The sequence below is a fragment of the Primulina tabacum genome, chromosome 4 (assembly GCF_025594145.1).
Source record: "Primulina tabacum isolate GXHZ01 chromosome 4, ASM2559414v2, whole genome shotgun sequence".
NCBI classification, from domain to species: domain Eukaryota; kingdom Viridiplantae; phylum Streptophyta; class Magnoliopsida; order Lamiales; family Gesneriaceae; genus Primulina; species Primulina tabacum.
The window spans coordinates 7824627-7844061 of NC_134553.1; the positions used below are offsets into that span (position 1 = coordinate 7824627).

General features: G+C 33.3%; 2 protein-coding genes across 7 annotated transcripts; one reads left to right on the forward strand and one right to left on the reverse strand.

Moving 5' to 3' along the window:
• The first annotated feature begins 478 nt into the window (after window positions 1-478).
• On the forward strand, window positions 479-3151 carry LOC142542937 (26S proteasome non-ATPase regulatory subunit 8 homolog A-like). Of its 2 annotated transcripts, none has more exons than XM_075649856.1 (6): window positions 479-702; window positions 1238-1316; window positions 1425-1527; window positions 2081-2341; window positions 2631-2742; window positions 2920-3151. In XM_075649856.1, exons 1-6 carry the CDS (start codon window positions 598-600, stop codon window positions 3058-3060), a joined length of 801 nt encoding a protein of 266 aa, XP_075505971.1. In that variant the 5' UTR covers window positions 479-597; the 3' UTR covers window positions 3061-3151. The 2 variants fall into 2 exon arrangements, with proteins under 2 accessions (XP_075505971.1, XP_075505970.1); XM_075649855.1 differs by having other exon boundaries at window positions 480-702; window positions 2078-2341.
• Window positions 3152-3750: 599 nt separating this feature from the next.
• LOC142542938 (bZIP transcription factor 16-like) lies at window positions 3751-10518 on the reverse strand. Of its 5 annotated transcripts, XR_012819602.1 has the most exons (14): window positions 10297-10518; window positions 9874-10177; window positions 9723-9776; window positions 9575-9649; window positions 8446-8535; window positions 8286-8345; window positions 8007-8176; window positions 7496-7550; window positions 5957-5993; window positions 5584-5873; window positions 4753-4808; window positions 4581-4658; window positions 4365-4490; window positions 3751-4068 (listed from the first exon to the last, which is right to left on the reverse strand). XR_012819602.1 is itself a non-coding variant. In XM_075649859.1 (13 exons), the coding sequence occupies exons 2-13, from the start codon at window positions 9943-9945 to the stop codon at window positions 3967-3969; spliced, it is 1209 nt and encodes a 402-aa protein (XP_075505974.1). In that variant the 5' UTR covers window positions 9946-9984; window positions 10377-10516; the 3' UTR covers window positions 3751-3966. The 5 variants fall into 5 exon arrangements, 4 of the variants coding, with proteins under 4 accessions (XP_075505974.1, XP_075505972.1, XP_075505975.1 ...); XM_075649859.1 differs by lacking the exon at window positions 4753-4808 and having other exon boundaries at window positions 9874-9984; window positions 10377-10516; XM_075649857.1 differs by lacking the exon at window positions 4753-4808 and having other exon boundaries at window positions 10297-10516.
• Between the last annotated feature and the right edge of the window lie 8917 nt (window positions 10519-19435).

Sequence of the window (19435 nt, forward strand, 5' to 3'; positions counted from 1 at the left end):
TATGTGTTTATGTATCATCAATAAATCAAAAATTGAAAAACAAAATATATCAAATACATAATATTTATGTATGTATTATGTCTGATCGCTAATCTCTTACTATTTATTAAATGTGGATATAATATAGCAAATATTTTGTATCTTTTTTTTACTAAAAAAATCATTATTTCAAAATTATAGGTTATTCTCTCACTAATTTTTACAATTATGGTATAATATTTATTTAAATATAATCAATTCAAATTATAATATACAATAATTTCAAATTACAGTACAATTTGTTATTAATTTTTATAATTATAATATTATCGTTATTTGAATATAAATTAAATTAATTATAAAATAAATTGTATAAACGCATAATTCATGCAAAATAGTCACTGGTGTGTATAAAACACGACCACTACTTAGATGGGTTGTGGTCCAACATATCAGGGTCAATAAATTCGGGTCAACCCGACCCATTCACATCCAAACTGGTTAGATCCATTTGCTTGCAGCACACTTCTTTCTTCTGCATAACGCAGAGGGGCGGATCCTTCTATGTTCTTCTGAGAAGCCTCAAATTTTTTTGAAGAAAAATCGTTGAAGACCTCAATGGATCCGAAAATCACAGAGGTTTCCCAAATGTTTGATAGGTTTCAAGCGTCTTTCATGCGGAAGGATTATGATACTTGTGATAGACTCCTCTCGCAGCTCAAGGTAAAGTTTCCTTTTCTTTTTTTTCTTTTGTTCGGAATTCATTTAATTTTTGTAAACATGTATTGCTCGTTGTTTGAAATAAACTTTTTAGGTTTCTGGATGTATAATTTCTTGTCTTCCGTGAGACATGCTACGGTTAAAGTAATGTACAGAGTGGGGATCACTGAAATATATCGATTTTGCTTCATCTAATGGTAGGGAGAAGGTCCGGTTTTTGTAATTAATGTTCGTACGTAGCTTTATAGTTTAGCACTTTTGCCTGAAATCTGTACACGAAGTTAGATCTGGATATTTATTTGGGCTAGCGTGGTAAAAGTGTTTTTGCTATGATATCAGGAAATTGAATTTGGAGGAGTAGGATCAAGAAACAAATAGGTTTAGATAGCTCCAAGTGAAACGCGAGGAACTTGATTTTCTTACAAGTTCAATTTGGAATATGCTTAATTTAGCACAATGGAAATTATCATTTCTTTGGAATTGATTGAGGTTGATATTGCTACTTGCTAATGTATGGTGTATTGTGTATTTTTTGCAGGTTCTATTGACTGAATTTAAGAGCCTACCTCCGTTGTTTAAGGAAACACCAAATAACATCCGTGAATTGACGCTAGCAAGTATTGCTGTCCTTTTATTATTACTCAAATCTTTTGGGATGTTTATCATTACATTCGGGATTGATTTTCTCAATACTTTGTATGTCTTTTGCTTTGACCTTTTTTCAGGGCATATATACGAATATGCAGTTGTTCTCAGTGTGAAAATTGAGGATCAGGATGCTTTTGAGCGGGATTTTTTCCAATTGAAACCCTACTATATGGATGCCCGGTAAGGATCAGGATGCTTTTGAGCGGGATTTTTTCCAATTGAAACCCTACTATATGGATGCCCGGTAACTTAACTTGGTTTCTACTTGCTGGCACACATAAGTTTATAACATGTTAATTTGGATAGCAGAGAATCAGAAATCAGGTTTTAATTTATTTGCGGAAAATTATATAACCATTCTCCTCTTGGTTGGCTCATCTCTTGTGAATGTCACAAGCTTTTTGTGGACGTCATGGTTCTTTCACTGGAATATTGATGAATCAGCATTAATGTTTAAGAACTGAATCCTATCACAAATATTTTAGAGGTCATGACCTAATTAAACTAATTTAGTAATTGATGATTTTACTATATTCAAAGTTTATATTCTTTGCTGCTTAGTTCATGTCTTATTTGAAAATCAAACTGATTTTTTTCCATGCTTTCATATTTTTATTTCACGATGAATTATAAGTTGACAACTGTTTTATGCATAGACTTTAGAGCAATTTGAAGTGGTGTGTTTTAAGTTCTCAGGCATTTATTTTTACCATTTGATGTAATGGAACAGTAGTAGTCTCCCACCATCAGCTGAGGAGTATCCTATTTTGGGTCTCAACCTTTTGAGACTTCTTGTGCAAAACAGAATTGCAGAATTCCACACCGAGTTGGAATTACTTCCTCCCAATGCTTTAGAGAATCCTTGCATCAAGCATGCAGTTGAGTTGGAGCAATCTTTCATGGAAGGAGCCTACAACCGTGTATTAAGTGCTAGACAAACAGTACCTCATGAAACATATGTTTATTTCATGGACTTACTGGCAAAAACAGTTAGGTAACATTTCCTGATTGAGTTGATTTAGTAGTGTAAGCATTTCTGTATTTTGGTCATACCTTGCGATTTGATAAACTGATATTTTCCTTTATCCTTTTAATTCCACTTGTTCATCGTATTTCCTACACAATTGGCATTTATTCAGACTTCTCTTTGTGGACCTTTGGTTCCTGTTTTTGATCATATTATGTAATTTAAATTATAGCCATTTATGTGATTATATGCCTTTTTCATTATGATAAGACCAAAATTCCACTTTTTTTGGGACATGATTTTTTTACGGTGGTAGGGATGAGATAGCTGGATGCAGTGAAAAGACGTATGATTCCCTTTCAATAAAAGATGCAAGGCAAATGCTGCTGTTTTCTTCGGACCAAGAATTATCCGAATACATCAACGAGGTAAAAATTGCTGCCTGTATTTTCTCCAATCCCACTGTAACTCTAGCATGTTACCTCTCAAGTTGGCTTCTGAATATGACGATGTAAAATGTCTATTTTTCTCTTATCACAGACTATTTTACTATCTTGTTATTGGTATTGGAGCAGTGATACTTGGTATGATGTTGGAATATGCAGGAGCGTACCGAGTGGGAGATCAAGAACGGGTTTGTATTTTTCCAAAGATCTAAAGAATCGACACCTTGCAAGGAGATTCCGTCTTTGCAGCTGATCAACCAGACACTCAGTTATGCCAGAGAATTGGAGCGGATTGTGTGAGAGAGGAGTTGTTTGTTGCTTCCATTTTATATTTGATCATTTGCTTCAACTGTACCTTTTAATTGCCAATATATTACTGTATTTTGATTTTGTTGCTCGTTTCCCCTCATTACCTGATTATTCTGCTCCCCCATTCCGTCTTTTTTTTTTCTTTGCAATGACTTGAGAAACAATGTGATGGTAGTTAGACTTTGGCTTAAGCATTGTGCTTTTTTTCCATATTCATCTTGTAGTATATCTGGGCTCTAAAGAAGGTTGGGATTTTTTTTTTCATATTTGAAACTCGAAATCAATTGGAGAGAGGCCCTATAACAAGGGCATAAATAAGTTGATATTCAACAGAAAAAAATTGATTTCAGGGTCGATTTTTGAATAATCAAACCCAAAATCGAGAGGTTGTAGTTCTCCCGCCGACTTATGAGCGGGCTCAAGATTGACTAAAGGTCGAACGGTCAATCGACTTTTTTTTATATTGAACTAAACCGACAAATTTTACACGAATATGCGGTTGTCATTTTTACATGTATATTCACTACCCTTTAGTTTTAGAGCTGTGATTTGATCTTACCACGACACAGCAGACCCATAAAATATCACAATGGCTGAATTGGCACGTCAAACAATACCTATTAACCAACAAAAAAACATCAAGCTAAATGATCAAGGGCGTGTTTTGTAGCGTAATATATTCCTGGAACCCTTCCTATCACCCATTTTAATAAACATATAAAATACAATTCAACATGATTTGGTAACAGAGTCGAGGGTAACGACACCTGTCATCAGCTCAATGGCGGTTGTGTTCATCCGACCGTGAAAGATTCGGTCAAAACAAACACGATCAACAGTAATAAACATACAGACTCTGAGACTAAAAGGACAACCGAGCTCTCAACTATCACTATATCACACCAATGCGATCTCCTGTCTATTAGGTGTTGCTGGCTGATCACTGATCACCTGGACTGCACCTCGATCTACTTGATCAGGTAGTTCACCAAGTCGCTCCTGAAAACCACATTTGGCAAATTATTACCGGCAAGAAAATGTGAAGAAGTGTACCATAAAATGATCAATACTGCTTCCTCAAAGCCCCAGTGAATAAATAGTTCTCGAATAAAATGATTTTCATACTTGGTCGAAGTATTGCCGAAAATCACCAATGATCAAAAGTGTTATGTGGGTAAATACTTCTAAAGTGACAACTGAGGAGCACGTGCCACAACAAAAACTGAGCATCGGATTTTGTTAGATGTACTTCCCAAGTACAGTAAGATTACAACAGGCTCAAATACAGATAATACCTCGAGTGATGCATTCTGGGCAAGAAGTTGCTCGTACTCATTCCTTATCCGAGCCAATTCTGTCCTCAGAGATGCATTTTCTTCTCTCATTGCTTCTGCACGTTGGGCAAGTTCATCACATTCTGCCTGATCCCGCAACCAAAAAACAAGTAACACGATCAGACATGATGGAGGCTTGACTAACTAAAATGAGAAATGGAAGTATTTGCCAATTACCTGCTTGCGTAGTCTAGATCGACGAGCAGATTCCCGGTTGGACTGCTTTCTTCTCTGTCTTTTGAGCTCCCGTTCGTCCTGGACTCACAGTGAACATGTAGAAGGTCAAGGTCCAGAAGGCAAAACACAAAAATATATTCTCTATACAGAGGAAATAATATCAGTAACTCACAAGTTAAAAAGGAAAGCATAGACTCTGTCGAGACAGCTTAGTATGTACTGTGCGATCTAGAAAAATTATCCACAGTAAAAAACCGATATCCGATCATTAAAAAATACCCATCGTCTTGATCATGCGAACATTGTGAGATTAGGATGATAAATGGTGAATCGAATCATAAAACTATCAGAATTCGTCATTAGCTCTCCAACAATCTTCGCTTTTATGATCTTGCACTGTTACCGTTCAATGTTCTTCGATCCATTTTCCATTCTGCTTTTCTTCAGATGCTCAATCAACCTTTTATTTTTAGCACACGATGTTATTTGCAATCTTTGATAATGTGGATGGATACATGTCGGTAATGAAAATACATGAAACGTAATCATCATTGCATGCACCACAAATGGAAGTCGTAAAAGAGCACGTGAAGCGATGGTAAGTACCATCGTTACTTTAACTTTAATATGTCACGGTTAATACACTGTTTTCATTGTTGATGCAACTTTTTAATGGCTCTATATGTTCCTTACTCAGGTATTCGGTGAAATAAGACATATTTGACTTAATATCTGGAGAAGGGTATTCGACTGGTCTGTACAGGTGACCAATGAGACTCTATTTATAGGCTCTGGGCCGCCTGTTATCATACTCCAACTGATTCATCTTTAAAAATAAAAATTATCCTCGTATGACTAGGATAATCTCCATCTTAAAGGATTAGAATAATCCTCGTCATATCAAAACCTATTTCGGCAACTTTAAAAACCAAGTTATAATAAGAATAAAAATGACGCAGGGCACCCACCAGTTATTAGGTTAAATAAAGAAAAGAATTGAAACCTGTATCCAGGGCTGTGACTGAGCATTGTCCCGTGATCCAGAAGAGACCATTCCTCCAACAACTGAAGAACCAGGTACCTTTCCTCGCATTGGAGGCATAGCAGATGTCGGAGCAGCACCCCAATAATCCATTCCAATGTTTAAGTTAGTTGTGGGACCAGGAATACTACCTACAGCCCCTGATGCTGGCATTGGCATAACAGCCATTGTTTGATTTACCGTAGGGTGAGGCGCAGCCATCCCTCCATTCTGAGAATTGTGAGCAGCATTGCTACTCTGAGACAGTTCAGCTGTAGCAAGATAACACGAGTCATTAAAAGGTTCAGAAACTAGGTTAAGACAGCAGTAGAAGTAAAATCTACAAGAACCGTACCTGAATCTTGTTGGTCACCAGACTTCTCTGGCAATTCCTGCAAAAATAATAAAGAAAGTTCAGAAGGAGAAACAAGTGCGACCTAATTCTCTAAACTCACATGATTATTTGCAATCTTATCGGAGGATTGTAATAGCTTTCTAACAGGTAGGGGGAAAACAGAAAGCAGGAAACCCAAAAACCCTATCCGATCAGGTGAAAACAAGACCAATTAAATTTGATCCACTTAATTCCGGTCAGTAACTGGGTGGTAAATGGTAATAATGAACCTGATGCGAGTTATAACCGTGAAGCTTTTTTCATATGGAGCAACCAAGACCAGCCTGGGGTACGCACCAGTAATTAAAAAATATATATTTCATTTTTTTATCAACATTTTTTCTGTACCTATTTTAATTTTTTTTTAGTAATTAAAAATACGTGATAATTTACATTTTAAAGAGAGTGCTGATTTTTCGACATTTCTCTCAATTCTACTTTTATACATTTTAAAAAATAAATGTTTAAAAAAATATGTAACCGGGCTATAGTATTAGGCTGGGTGTTCACAGAGGAGGTTTTTAACACCAATAGTTCCGAGCTAAAAGTACCTCAGCCTGATCTTCTGGGCGAGTTAATTTTTACCTCTAGGCCGAAACTACTTCACCCCGAGTGACAGGAAAAGAAAAAACAACAAACGTAAACCTATAAGGGGCCATAAATTTTCAACATACAAAGCTTATCGTAGGAGACTCCAATATTTCTTGTTTCTCTAAAAATGCTGGAGTCGTTGGTCATTTCCTATGGTCTGTCAATTCTTTTTGGCCAGTTACTATATGACCCAAATATACAAAGCAAATATCAAAGTCACGCTTGATTGCTTGAGTATGTGAAAACTGCTCCTTTGAAATAACACTTGAGCAACATTCAAGATAACCACAAAAAGTGAAATGTCCTGAAAATCGTGCATTTGTGCTCATTATTAAGATGGACTAATGAAGATACCGGAATTTTCTTTACAAATTTTTCCTTTGTAATATCCAAACTTCGAGAGATAATGACTGATCTTTGATATAGCAACTAGTAAGAAAGTAGTATCTTCATGTTTAAAATGGTGCAAATTTCATGGGACAACCAGACTGCTAATATTTTGTGATTACTTGAGCTAGAGAGTAATTTTTTGTAAGTTCTATATTTGTGAGTGATTACTACAAGTCGTGTTGTATGGGATCTCTTGTCTATCCGATATATATCCCAGTACAACTTACTGTGAATTACATTTTCTGAATACAGAGTACAGCACCTAATAAGTTACTTCAACTGTGTTTAGACATTATTTGATCCAATCTAAACGGATCTACATCTGATTCAAGAAGAATCCAAACTACACAATTGCAAACAAAAACGTGTCTCAAGATATGATGATCAAGCATCAAAACTTTTCAGGTGATACATGTTGAACAAGACATTATTAATTGATTGATGCCGTGAAATACAAAAAATTAAAGCACGGGATTCTTAATTTTTAGCAACTTGTAAAAGTGCAAATGTAAAACTTACATTTTCAGAATCAGCATCACTTCCTTCACTTGAACCTTCACTTGCACTTTCAGCACTGAAGATTTTGTCAATCAAACAGCTCGATTGAGAAATTTAAAACAATGTTCAGCACCAACAGATTATTTTAAGAAATAACATAGGTAACACAAATTCGTCCTCATAATCAAATAATTGATAGGACAGGTACCAGCAAACAAAGAGAAGCAATGGGAAGGAAAACACAAAAACAACATAGATGATCCTCAAAACCAAGGAAAAAATAACAAAAGACAAAAAGAAAAGGATGATTAATTTTATCTGACAACAAAAATAATGCTGCCAAGAGCTGAGCATATAAAAACTGAACATAATTGAATACATAAAGTCTGTACCAAAGTCACTTTCCATCTCCCGGACCTACCCCCATCAAGTAACAAATTTGTGGATGAGTGAGCTTTCATATACTAACAACATATGAACAATGATGTTTATTTATGTCCCTTAACTATGTTTTTTCACACATTCACCATACCTTTTGGAATGCGAACCATTTGCAGTGGCACCTGACATTTTGCCAGGTTCATTATTCTTCCCAATGATCATATTTAAACTGCCCAAACTTCCCTTGGATCTTTTGATTGGCAGTTTTTCCTTCCCTTCAAATGACTTTCCATCCACCTCCATGTTGCTTGGAGAGTCGGCCTTTATTTACATATAAACATGCATTTCCAATTAGTTCATGGGAAAGATTTGCATGCATCACATTGAAAGAAAAATGGAGGGAAAAATCTCAAGTGCCATGTTGACTCACGGAGGCTTCAGCAACACCGTTTGAAGAAGGCATAGTGAAAGGACTAAAAGGATAAGATCCCTAAAAACAAATTCAAAGACACCAGGACTATTAAGGAAGATGCACCAAGATGAACTTGATCATAAACATGCTCAACAACAGAAACTTAGCGAGAATATACCGGAGCCATAGTTGGATGTGCATATATACCCCCATGAGGGTACATAGCGACGTATGGATGTGGAGGGGTGCCATAGGGTGGAATAAATTGCTGCAATTTGCAGAACCCAAAAAATATACATGATTGTCAAGCAGAGCCTAAAGTAGTAAAAAAGCAATCATATAGAAATATAGAGAACATAAGGAATTAAATACAAAGTTACAAATTCCAAATATTGAAGTAGGCAAGTGTATCAGATATTTTCACTTAATAAGGCTCAACACAAAATTGACAGTTAGAAATAACCGAGGGAATATTAGTTCACGAATAAATGGAGTTTTAGATACCATGCGCTGGATGAACTTGCTTAGTCATAGATCACGGTATATTTCGCAAGAAGTCAAATTCTACCACAAGCCATAATAACAACATACATTACTACCTCCTGCTTATAAATCTCTCCTTTCTCAAAATTTTCCCTCGTCCACAGATAATTAGCTCAAGAACCAGTTTCTACAATTTTAGCAAATCTAATTTGGAGCCATCTTTGTTAATCAAACTCGTATCATCCCTGAATCACCAATTCTTTATGTTCATACCTTCCCTCAATACCAGAAACTCCGGAAAAGCTAGTCGGGAACCAATACTGGGATAAACTAGCTAAGCAGACCTGTTTTGCACACGGCTCGATACTTGTTGGACGAATCTGAAGTTCACTGTGCAAGACTTTGTTTCCGTTGGTATCTCATTGGAACATTGCACTATGATTTCTGAAAATTCACTAGTAGAACTAGAAGCACTCAAAGCATGCTATATGTTATTATTCCAATAAACCACGGAATTTTGGAGCAATGCAACTTGTGAAATTTATAAAGAGCCATACTTCATTTCTTTACAGGGTATGAACAATATCATGATTGCGTAGGGGATACACTATAGCTAGGCAGAAACTTATAACAATAGTAAAGCGACGTCAACTTATAGTAGTCTTCAAATATCATATATTGAAATTTAGTTGGCTAACTATTTATCCTAAGTTAAGTTCTCATCTCCGATAACTCTATGTGCATATAAGCTGATATATGACTTAAAAAATGTAATAATTGTTAGATTATGCGCCTGAACAAAAACAAACGAAGAAATGTTATACCTGAACACCCCACATGTGAGGGTGGGCCTGTGGACTTGATGCCAAGAAACCAGGTGGAGGCATAGGAGAATATGCCTACATAACCACAATCCACACCATATAACTAGAAAATTCAAAGTTAATGAGGTACAACCAGATGAAAAGCAACCTGAAATCCAGACCAATCGGCAGCAACCATGCCTTGAACAGCTGGAGTACGTTCCTGGAAATTTCCCCCCAAAAAATGCAATATTTCAAATCATAAGCTAGTAAAAAATACCATAAGAGTACATGATACCAAGAGCCGCCAGCAGGATAACCTGTGAAGGAGTCTTTGGTTCCTTCGCTTCTTTCCCCTCCTTGGAGGATTTATCAACTTCACTACTTCCCATGTTTTACGCTACACCACCTCCTCCAATATCAGTATATCACTATAATCATACGGGCACATCCGTGTTAAAAATGAAAAAAATTACTCGGTCTTAATATAAAAAATGGCACAGGAAATCAAACTCTTTCCCAGTTCACGAAAATTCCAAAGTAATCGCGTGCAGACAATAACATAGAATTGTAAGATGATGAGAAGGCCTTCAATACCCAGATGAGAATCATAAAGCAAAAAGGCTGTAATCTTCAAGTAGAATAATCATACGTTAAAGCTCCAGAAATTACAATCAGACGCATAGGCAGATGCAAGGAAAATATTCATGACGCATTAACTTATCCAATACTAGGATACAAACCTGGACAAAGATCACCATAAACTCACGTGAATAAACTGAATTAAAGAGCTGATAAATAATTCCAAATTCGAAACATTTACCACGAAAAATGAATCCTAACTCGGTAATCTTAAGCAACTAGAATCCATTAGGAGAGTACTTTCGACAACTAAATTTTGACGGTTAGGGCTTGAGAGGGGAGAAAGCTAAATTCAACAAAAATATCATATGTCAACAATGGGATTTTCTTATTTCTCTTTCGATTTTATTTTCATGCATTAAAATATTAATTTATTTATTTTTCAGTTTTAATTTATTAATTTCTTTTACACTAGACCACGATAGGGCTTATGTTCTGATATTTAGTTTTTTTTTTAATAAATCAATTTTTTTACGGTAAATTATTGATTGATGTTGATTAAATTTTTTGTGTGAATATTATAATCAACTATATACATATTATGTAGGAGACGTGTCAACCCTACCGATATTCACAATAAAAAGTAATATTCTTAGTATAAAAAGTAATACTTTTTCATGGATGACCCAAATAAAGAGTATGACTCCTGTGAGACGGGTCAACCCTACCGATATTCACAATAAAAAGTAATACTCTTAGCATAAAAAATAATATTTTTTCATGGATGACCCAAATAGAGACTCGTCTCACAAAATACGACCCGTGTAACCATCTCACACAAGTTTTTGCCCCCAAATAAGAGATACGTCTCACAAAATACGACATGTGAGACCATCTCACACAAGTTTTTGTCACACATATCCGTTGATTAATCTTGAATCAAAAGATGATTGTTTAAAGATAACTTCAAAGATGTCCATCAAGATATGATTAAGCCGATTAGAAATAATATTTAATTTCAATATATTGTTTTAGGTGAAAATTGGAATTTCATGACAATTTAATTTATTTAAATCTAATAAAATTCAACTAGAAATAGTTAACCAGATATATTTAAATAAGATTATGAATTATAAAAATAGATTAATACTAAATTTAGGAAATTTCATCATGATTGAGTAAAGGTTAGATAATTAATTGTAATTTAACATGTGTGACATTGTGAAGTTTGGCAAGATTGTGCGTTTTGGTTCTTTTATTTGAATTGAGTTCTTCCTCTATCATTAACTACAATTAGATTTAGTTGGCAAATTTTCATATTTTAGCATATATAGATTTATTATTTTCAATCATTTGATTTGATTGAAGAGTAGGTATCTTGTGAGACAGGTCTCACGAATCTTTATCTGTGAGACGGGACGACCCTACCGATATTCATAATTAAAAATACTACTCTTAGCATAAAAAGTAATATTTTTTCATGGATGACCCAAATAAGAGATCCGTTACGACGATGGTTTGTTCAGTGGTGCTAAACTAATGTTGTAAGGTTGTTCAATGCTTAGTAAATCAACAAGTATTTTCAACGCCAGACAAAAATGATACACAGTGGAATAGTTTCGTCGACCCTACCATTAGAGGTCGGGTCTGAATCTACTCACCAGATCAGACGTGTCCGGTTTTGTTCGCAACTATTTTAGTTAACTTTTTTACATTGATTTTACTTTTTCCTCTTTTTTAAAATTCTGAAAGCCTTAATTTTTTCAATTTTAGTAACCCCCAACCATAGTTCATTCAGTCCGGATATTGACCAACTCACCGCATAAGTTTTTAGATCTAAAAACTGAAACAACCAAGACTTCATTTTTACCTCCAGAAGCATTGTCGACATTCACCATTCCAGAAGTCACTTCTTCTAAGAAAGAGGGTGTTCTTGCCGAGATCCGATTTAGCTTTCCCACCCTCTAATTCTATGTTTTTTCTTTATGATTTTGTCATTTTTTATTATGTTACACAAGAACAGGGAAATTAGATTTAGCACGTGTGCATCACAAAAATGTATTAAAAATGACATAGATAAATGAAGAGCTCAAAACAATACTAAAATTCCTACAATTTAGTGACGATAATTAGAGTTGTTATTGTTATTGATATATTGTCTTATATGTTGTAACTTATTGTAGGAAATTTGAATCAAATTTAAAGTATGAATGAAAGTTAATGACTCATGAATGTGATAGTGTCTTTTGACTCACCGCATTCTTGAGTTAGTTGTTGTTTATGATTGTGGAAGTCTCTTTTGAGTCTCCGCTTTCTTGAGTTAATTGGAGGCTTTTGGATCTTCATATTCTTGAGTTAATTGCAAAACTAATTGAGTTAATTAATCTTGCATTACTTTTAATTTGTATTTTGGAGCTTATAAATAGTGTGATAATTTCCACAATCCATATATATATATAATATATTTCACAAGAACACTCAAAATCTCACTCAAGCATTCTTTTGCATTTCAAATTGTTAGTTTTTTATTAGGCCTCCATTAAGTTTTGATGATAAAGTGAAATTACATTTTCAGTTTGTCGGTGTAGTTAATTCGTGCTAAGTTGCTGCATGATTTTGTCATTGTATCCTGGGAAACAGTTGTCCGTTCTGATCCTCGAAGCACCTTCGGAGGAGAAAATATGTTTTTAGGAAACTGTACTTCGTACAGATCACGATTTGAGTTTCTGTTTTCTTGTTGTTCTTTTATAATCGATAGTCATACTTTGAATATTATGCTCATTTTCGTTTAGTGTTTTTTTTACGAGATTGTTTTCGTTCATTGTTTATATATTTTTGTTATTAGCAATTTGTTCACGCTTATTAGCTTTAGTTTGAACACAGTTTATTTCATGTATTATGGATATGTTTTTTTGAATGTGCGACTCGAATGTTCAATATTAGCTATTATTGCTTAATGTATTATGGAGATGTTGTCCATTCTCTTTTTATTTTTCTTTTCAGTTCAATTCTACATTAAATTTCATTATATCAACTTTGGCTTAATATATAATTCTCGTCCCTACAAGTAATTTTGTGCCTATCATGCTAACACTCCATTATTATTTACTTTTAATTTTGAAAAATTTCTATACACCGATATTACACATAATTTAAAGGTCACGTGTCCTCCGTTTCAAATGCCCATAAATGCATTTTTTGTGCCTTTCTCGTGAAAACTTTGATATGAACAAGGTTTACTCGTACTTGTGATAGTTCAGCTTTTCCCTTTCCTTTTCCTTTTTATGCTCTTACTATCCAAATGTAATGTAATATTTACATTTGTATCTCCTTTTGCTTTATTAGTATGTGAGTTATGTATGTATATTTCATCTATGTGACCATCACTTTGAATATCATCACACGAAGTCTCATCATCTGCAATCAAATTCGGGAAAAGTTCGGAGAATTCATCTTTTGTAGTGTCAACAATCGATATAATTTTCCTATCGCATCCTCATGAGTTTTGTTCAGTGGAGTTAGATCATGTGTCGATCTCATTATTTGGTTGACAAACATCATCTCAAATATATGACCACCAGTTTGGTAAAACAATGACGTCGATACATTTAAACACCATCAAAGCATGCTTACACAAAATCTCAGTTGTCCCAAACTTATGAAAACTGCACTTTATTTCACGATTCTGTTTATTGAACCCCACACGCCTAACTTTTAATTTTCAGCATGAGATTTTATTTTGACGTCAATCCAATTTCAATCATTACTAAAAAAGATGGTGATTCAACATATCTTCAATTCAAAGAATTAATCAATTTAATTTCAAATAACCGGATATATGAAAATCGTATAAACATCAACAACATGAATCAACAATTGATAATTTTTGACCTGTAAAAAAATTGATAATTTTTGAAAATATGTGCAGGCTTACCATTAGACTTGTCAAATTGGGTTAGGCCCGTCGGATTAGCCCGCTCCACTTTAAAAATTGAACGGGTTGGGTTGATAAAATAACAGCCCGTTTGGAGGCGGTCCAAATGGGCTGAGCCCGTTTGGGTTGCGGGCCAAGACGGGTCGGGCTCAAACGGGACGGGCTGGCCCGTCAAATTAGGATAAAATTTTATATTTTCAAGTTTTATATAAAAATTGGAATAAGTTTCATACGCCTCCACGTCTCAGAACAAATATATTGATAATTTACTCTTAGAACAAATTTATTGATAATTTACTCTTACAACAAATATACATAAAGAAAATAAAAAAAGAGAAATTTACAGATATACATAAAGAAAACAAAAGGGAAGAAATTCCTATAAATTTTATTATGAATCTTAAAATAAATTTTAAGCATAGCAGTTGTTTGTTAACCGAAGAGTGATTTCGTTTGAAGTACGACGAGTTGCAGTGAAATTTTGTGGACCAGACGGAAGTTTGCTAATTATGTGTATTGTTGAAGACATAATATTTTTTAAAATTTACAACAGTCTCTTTCCTCGACTTTATATTCTATTCCATGTCTCAATCTTTATGTTTGTTTTAAACATTTTACTTTTTATGGATTATGTTGTATGCTTTCTTTCTTATTTCAAAATTTTTAATTATTTGACTGAAATATGTTTAGCATTTTTTTCTTAAAAAAATAAGCGGGTCGGCCCGCCTAACCCGCGGCCCAAGGTGGGTTGAGTTGGGTTGACCATTTAGAGGCCAGCCCGCCACCCGCCAACCCATTTTGACATGTATACTTACCATGACAACGAGTATCCTCCGTCTTATCTTTTATCTGCCAATTATTTTGAATCTTTTCATAATTCACCACAAATTCATACAAAGAACTCATTTTTTATCTGTATTTTTAAAACCATATTTGTGACTTCACTCCTCGAAATAGCCAAAAGTTCTGCACTAAATCTTCAATTGCTAAAAGTATTGACCCATTTTTTTCCAAAGCCTGTATATCCCATTCAACCATTTATGACCATCCAATTATGTATATCAATCATATATTTCCACGTGGTCTCAAATTCATCTACAAATTCACAATAAATGATGCATTTACATCACAATTTTTTAAAAGTTGAATCGTCATTTAAACTCCCAAAGTGTGAATGAGCATTTTGATTTATATGTCTTTGACATAAATGATGATGTGGATGTGGGGAAGAATGTTTCAATGGAATTCATCATGACTTGATATTGGTCTGAAAAGATAGTTTGAGATTGTTTTTCTTTCATATAATTAAGAAATTTTGTAAAAAATCATTTAAAAGAACTTTTGGTTCATTTGAAATAAATATCAAGCCAAACATCATATTTTGCATATGGTGATTTATACCAACACATGAAGTAATCAAATTATACTAAGTTATTCTATGTGTTGTATCAATCAACAAAACATCACCAAAATATTCATAATCAATCGCACATCTATATTCCCTAAAGAAAAATTTCATCATCCTATCATCATCATCCAATCTCACATTCTGGTAAAAGTAATTCTCATTATTAGTGTTATTCAAAAAATATTGAATAAGAGCAATGACATCTGCATTCTCAACTTCGGTATGTTTTTTTCTTCAACCGACTCATATGCTCATATGCATCATTTCTAATAAAATCTAAATTTTCCGGCCCACGTGCTTCTTTTCTCATAGAAGAAACATCACTAGAGACATATATTCTAGCATTTACTTTCGGTTTTAGAGTATACTATTTTGCACGTGATATATTGTGGGTCGATCTTAACAAGTGAGTTTTATCATTTGCAAACATCTCATGTTATACTCATCCAAAAATCTACTCACACACTATTCACCTTCCTTTTCCCTCGTAATATTTAATTTGGCTTTACATTTAGTTCTAATGACCGGCTTTTGATAACCTGTAATCTTCTTACTAGAAAATTTTCATCTTTTAAACCTTCAAATTAACAACTAAATTGATTTGATTGAAGTTCATTAGTACGAGAAAAATGTCGTTGAACATCTTTCGTCATATTAAATCTTTTGATATGTGCGTATTGACAATACAATAAATAAGCATATCCGATACTATTCACAATCTTATTCGTTTATAGTTTACTCACCAAAACATCTGCAAAAAAGTTTTCAGTTTGTAGCTCAAAATTTTATAGCATAGCTAATGCAGGGACTCCACGTTGTGTTTTTTTAAATCTAATCAATTTTGGCTTACTGACCATAGTCTCCTTCCAACTTTCAAGTGAGAGTGAGTTGTCATCTTCTGTTTTCAAACAAAAAACCATCTGGATCTAAATTAAAATATAAAAATAACAAATTAGATGAATTTATAATTTTAGTCTAAGATAAAGGAAAACCAACTGAATTTAATTTACAAAGCCCAAGAATACAACTTTTCACACAACATCAGCATGCATTCAATATTATGGATTGAATGATGCATGAAAAAGTGTTTGAAAACATGCTTTGTTCCTTTATTCTTACGATATACCAGCGACGGCACGACGAAAGACGAACGAGACGTGAATCTTCTTTCCTTCCTCTCCTCTATGGCTCCGCCTCCCTAGGAATTTGAGTGTGTGTGTTTGTGTGTGCTGAAGGTGAGAGGCGTGTAGTTTAGGGGTGGTAGGCTAGAGTTTTATTTAAGTAGCTCATTGAGTTATTAAGTGGGCTTTAATTTACATAAAGGACCCGATAATTAATTAATTAATCACCAACAATCTAGGCCCACCAAAGTGTTAATTAAACTCATAATTAATCCACTAAAAAGTCTCAACAATATTTAAAAATACTTAGTGCTACTCGTTTCGAGTACCTCACATCCGAAACTACTCATTTTCTTAGCAAAAGTTCGCTACCGATTAAGTTCGTCACATACAATATATAGATTTACCGCTTTTCTAATTTGGATTACTAAGTCCCAAGTTTCTATTTATAACTTTTTAAAAATAGAAACTTTATCAAAATCATCCCCGATTCTCTCGTCTTCTGCCGTACATCGCATATTCGACTACGTACAGTTTACATTCATAACATTCTGTTAAATAATCATTTAAATCATGCATATAATTAAACATGTTATAGACAACTCATGTAAATAATTTCAAATAAATTTTCATTAATGCATGTGGTTAGTATGTTTGGGTCTTCGGGCGTTACATATAGTGTAATGATTTTTTTTAAAATTTTAATAAATATAATTTTAAATTTTATGAGGTTTTGTGACTGAACTCCAAAAATAAAATGAACGATGTTGATAATTTTGATTTTAAACTATTGTTAACAATATAAAATATGTTTTTAAAAAGTACAAATAAAAAGAAAAATAAATAGATGAGAAAAGAATGAAATTTTTTTAGTGTTTGTATTGAGTATATGAATTTGTGAGATTTCTCAATATACATCCAAATCTTTAGTTGAATCAAAGATTTTTTTTGACATTTTATTGTTGAACCTCAGTCTATAATTCTTGTACCTGATAGAATTTCATGGAATCATTAAAAGATTATTGACATTTTGAATATTTATAGACTTTTGTAGACTTTTCAAAAGTCAAGTTTGAATACTACGTGACTTTTTAAAATTCTACAAAAGTTACATTGAATATCATTGAACTTTTATAAAATATATAAAAATTTAGTTTGAATATGAAACGTCTGCTATTCGTTTTCTTAACTTGTGCTAGAAATTTTTTTTTCCAAACCTCACATAGCATCGGCCGAACCATAAAATATTTTTGACATCATTTTAAAATAAATCAACCAACTAATTTGAAAACCAAAAGAAATAGTTTAGCATAAAATTATCCAACATTTTACTAAACCTACCAACATTATTTAAAAGTACTGCACATACTATAACCTCTCAAAAACCACTCATAACATAAATAAAAGTCATAAAATATCTTTAACATAACTTAAAATCATGAATCATAACTAGTGCGGAAAACTAGCGTCGGTTCTTGGATTATGTGCACCTTCAGTCCAGCAAATTCAACCATCAAGACCTCCATTATCATATATATAATCAATATTACATGCATCAATCACACCTAGTGAGTCTAAAGACTCAAGACGCCATAACCTTGATAACAACATAATATATATACAGATCACATACAACCGTGAAAAATACTTGTACTTAAAATATCGTTTTCATGAAGATGCATAAACTTTAAACATAACCATTTTTGTAAACATTTTCATGATACACAAACTTTAAATAAAAATATTTTCATAATGATGCATCAATTTTAAACATAATTATTTTCATAAGCATTTTCGTAAACCTTTTCATAAACATTTTCGTAAACCTCAACATATTCATATGAACATGCATACTTTAAACCTCAATATTTTCCTTTTTCCTCATTCATAACATGTATCCTTTCATCATGATCATAAACATTTCATTTTTATTGAATTCAGATCGTTAATTGTGACTTTCCTCGATCCTCAAAAAGTCGATGGATCCATCTACATGTAACCACAGTACTGGGCGACGGGTACATCAACGATAATCTCTTGTCAACTGAGCCTTGGCCTATCCTCATCGAATGGAAATACGATCGTCGGTCTCCCTCTGGGGCCTTCTCCCATAAATGGGCTCCCTCTGAGGCTTTTTCCCTCACGATATCCACATTCTTATCCTCATATCCTCATATCCTCAATAGTCACAATTATTTCACTTCCTTCAACGTTTTACATTTTCATCACTTTATAAAAATCACTCATTTAATATCATTTTCCTTGTAAAAATAAGCATGTAACATTTCTTTTAACGTTACCGTTTCCTCATAAAAATCCGTAAACATTTTAAAAGAAACCTTTTAACATATAAAATTCATAAATCTTTTAAATAAACATTTCAGCATCATAAACATTTAAAATATGCATTTAAATCATAAACATTTAAAATCAACCTTTTAACATATTAAATGATAACATTTTTGACATAATAAATCAAAAACATTTAAAATGTCAATTTGACATAATAAATCATAAACATTTAAAATCAATGTCATAAAAATTCATGAACATTTGGAATAATCATATTAGCATATAAAATAGAATTCAGGACATTGCCATGATGTTTACTAATTTCTAGGTGTAAAATGACTGTTTTACTCCTAGACATAAAATTTCACGTTTTTGACATTTTCTTAATTTCATTAACTCTAACATGACCCAAATAATTACTTAAGCCTAAATTAAAATTCTCATACTTTTATTTAGCTTAAATACTAGACTTTTTAATTAATTCGTAATTAGTCGTTTTGAAGGCGTTTTATTCCCGAAAAATCCCAAACTTTAGAATAAAATTC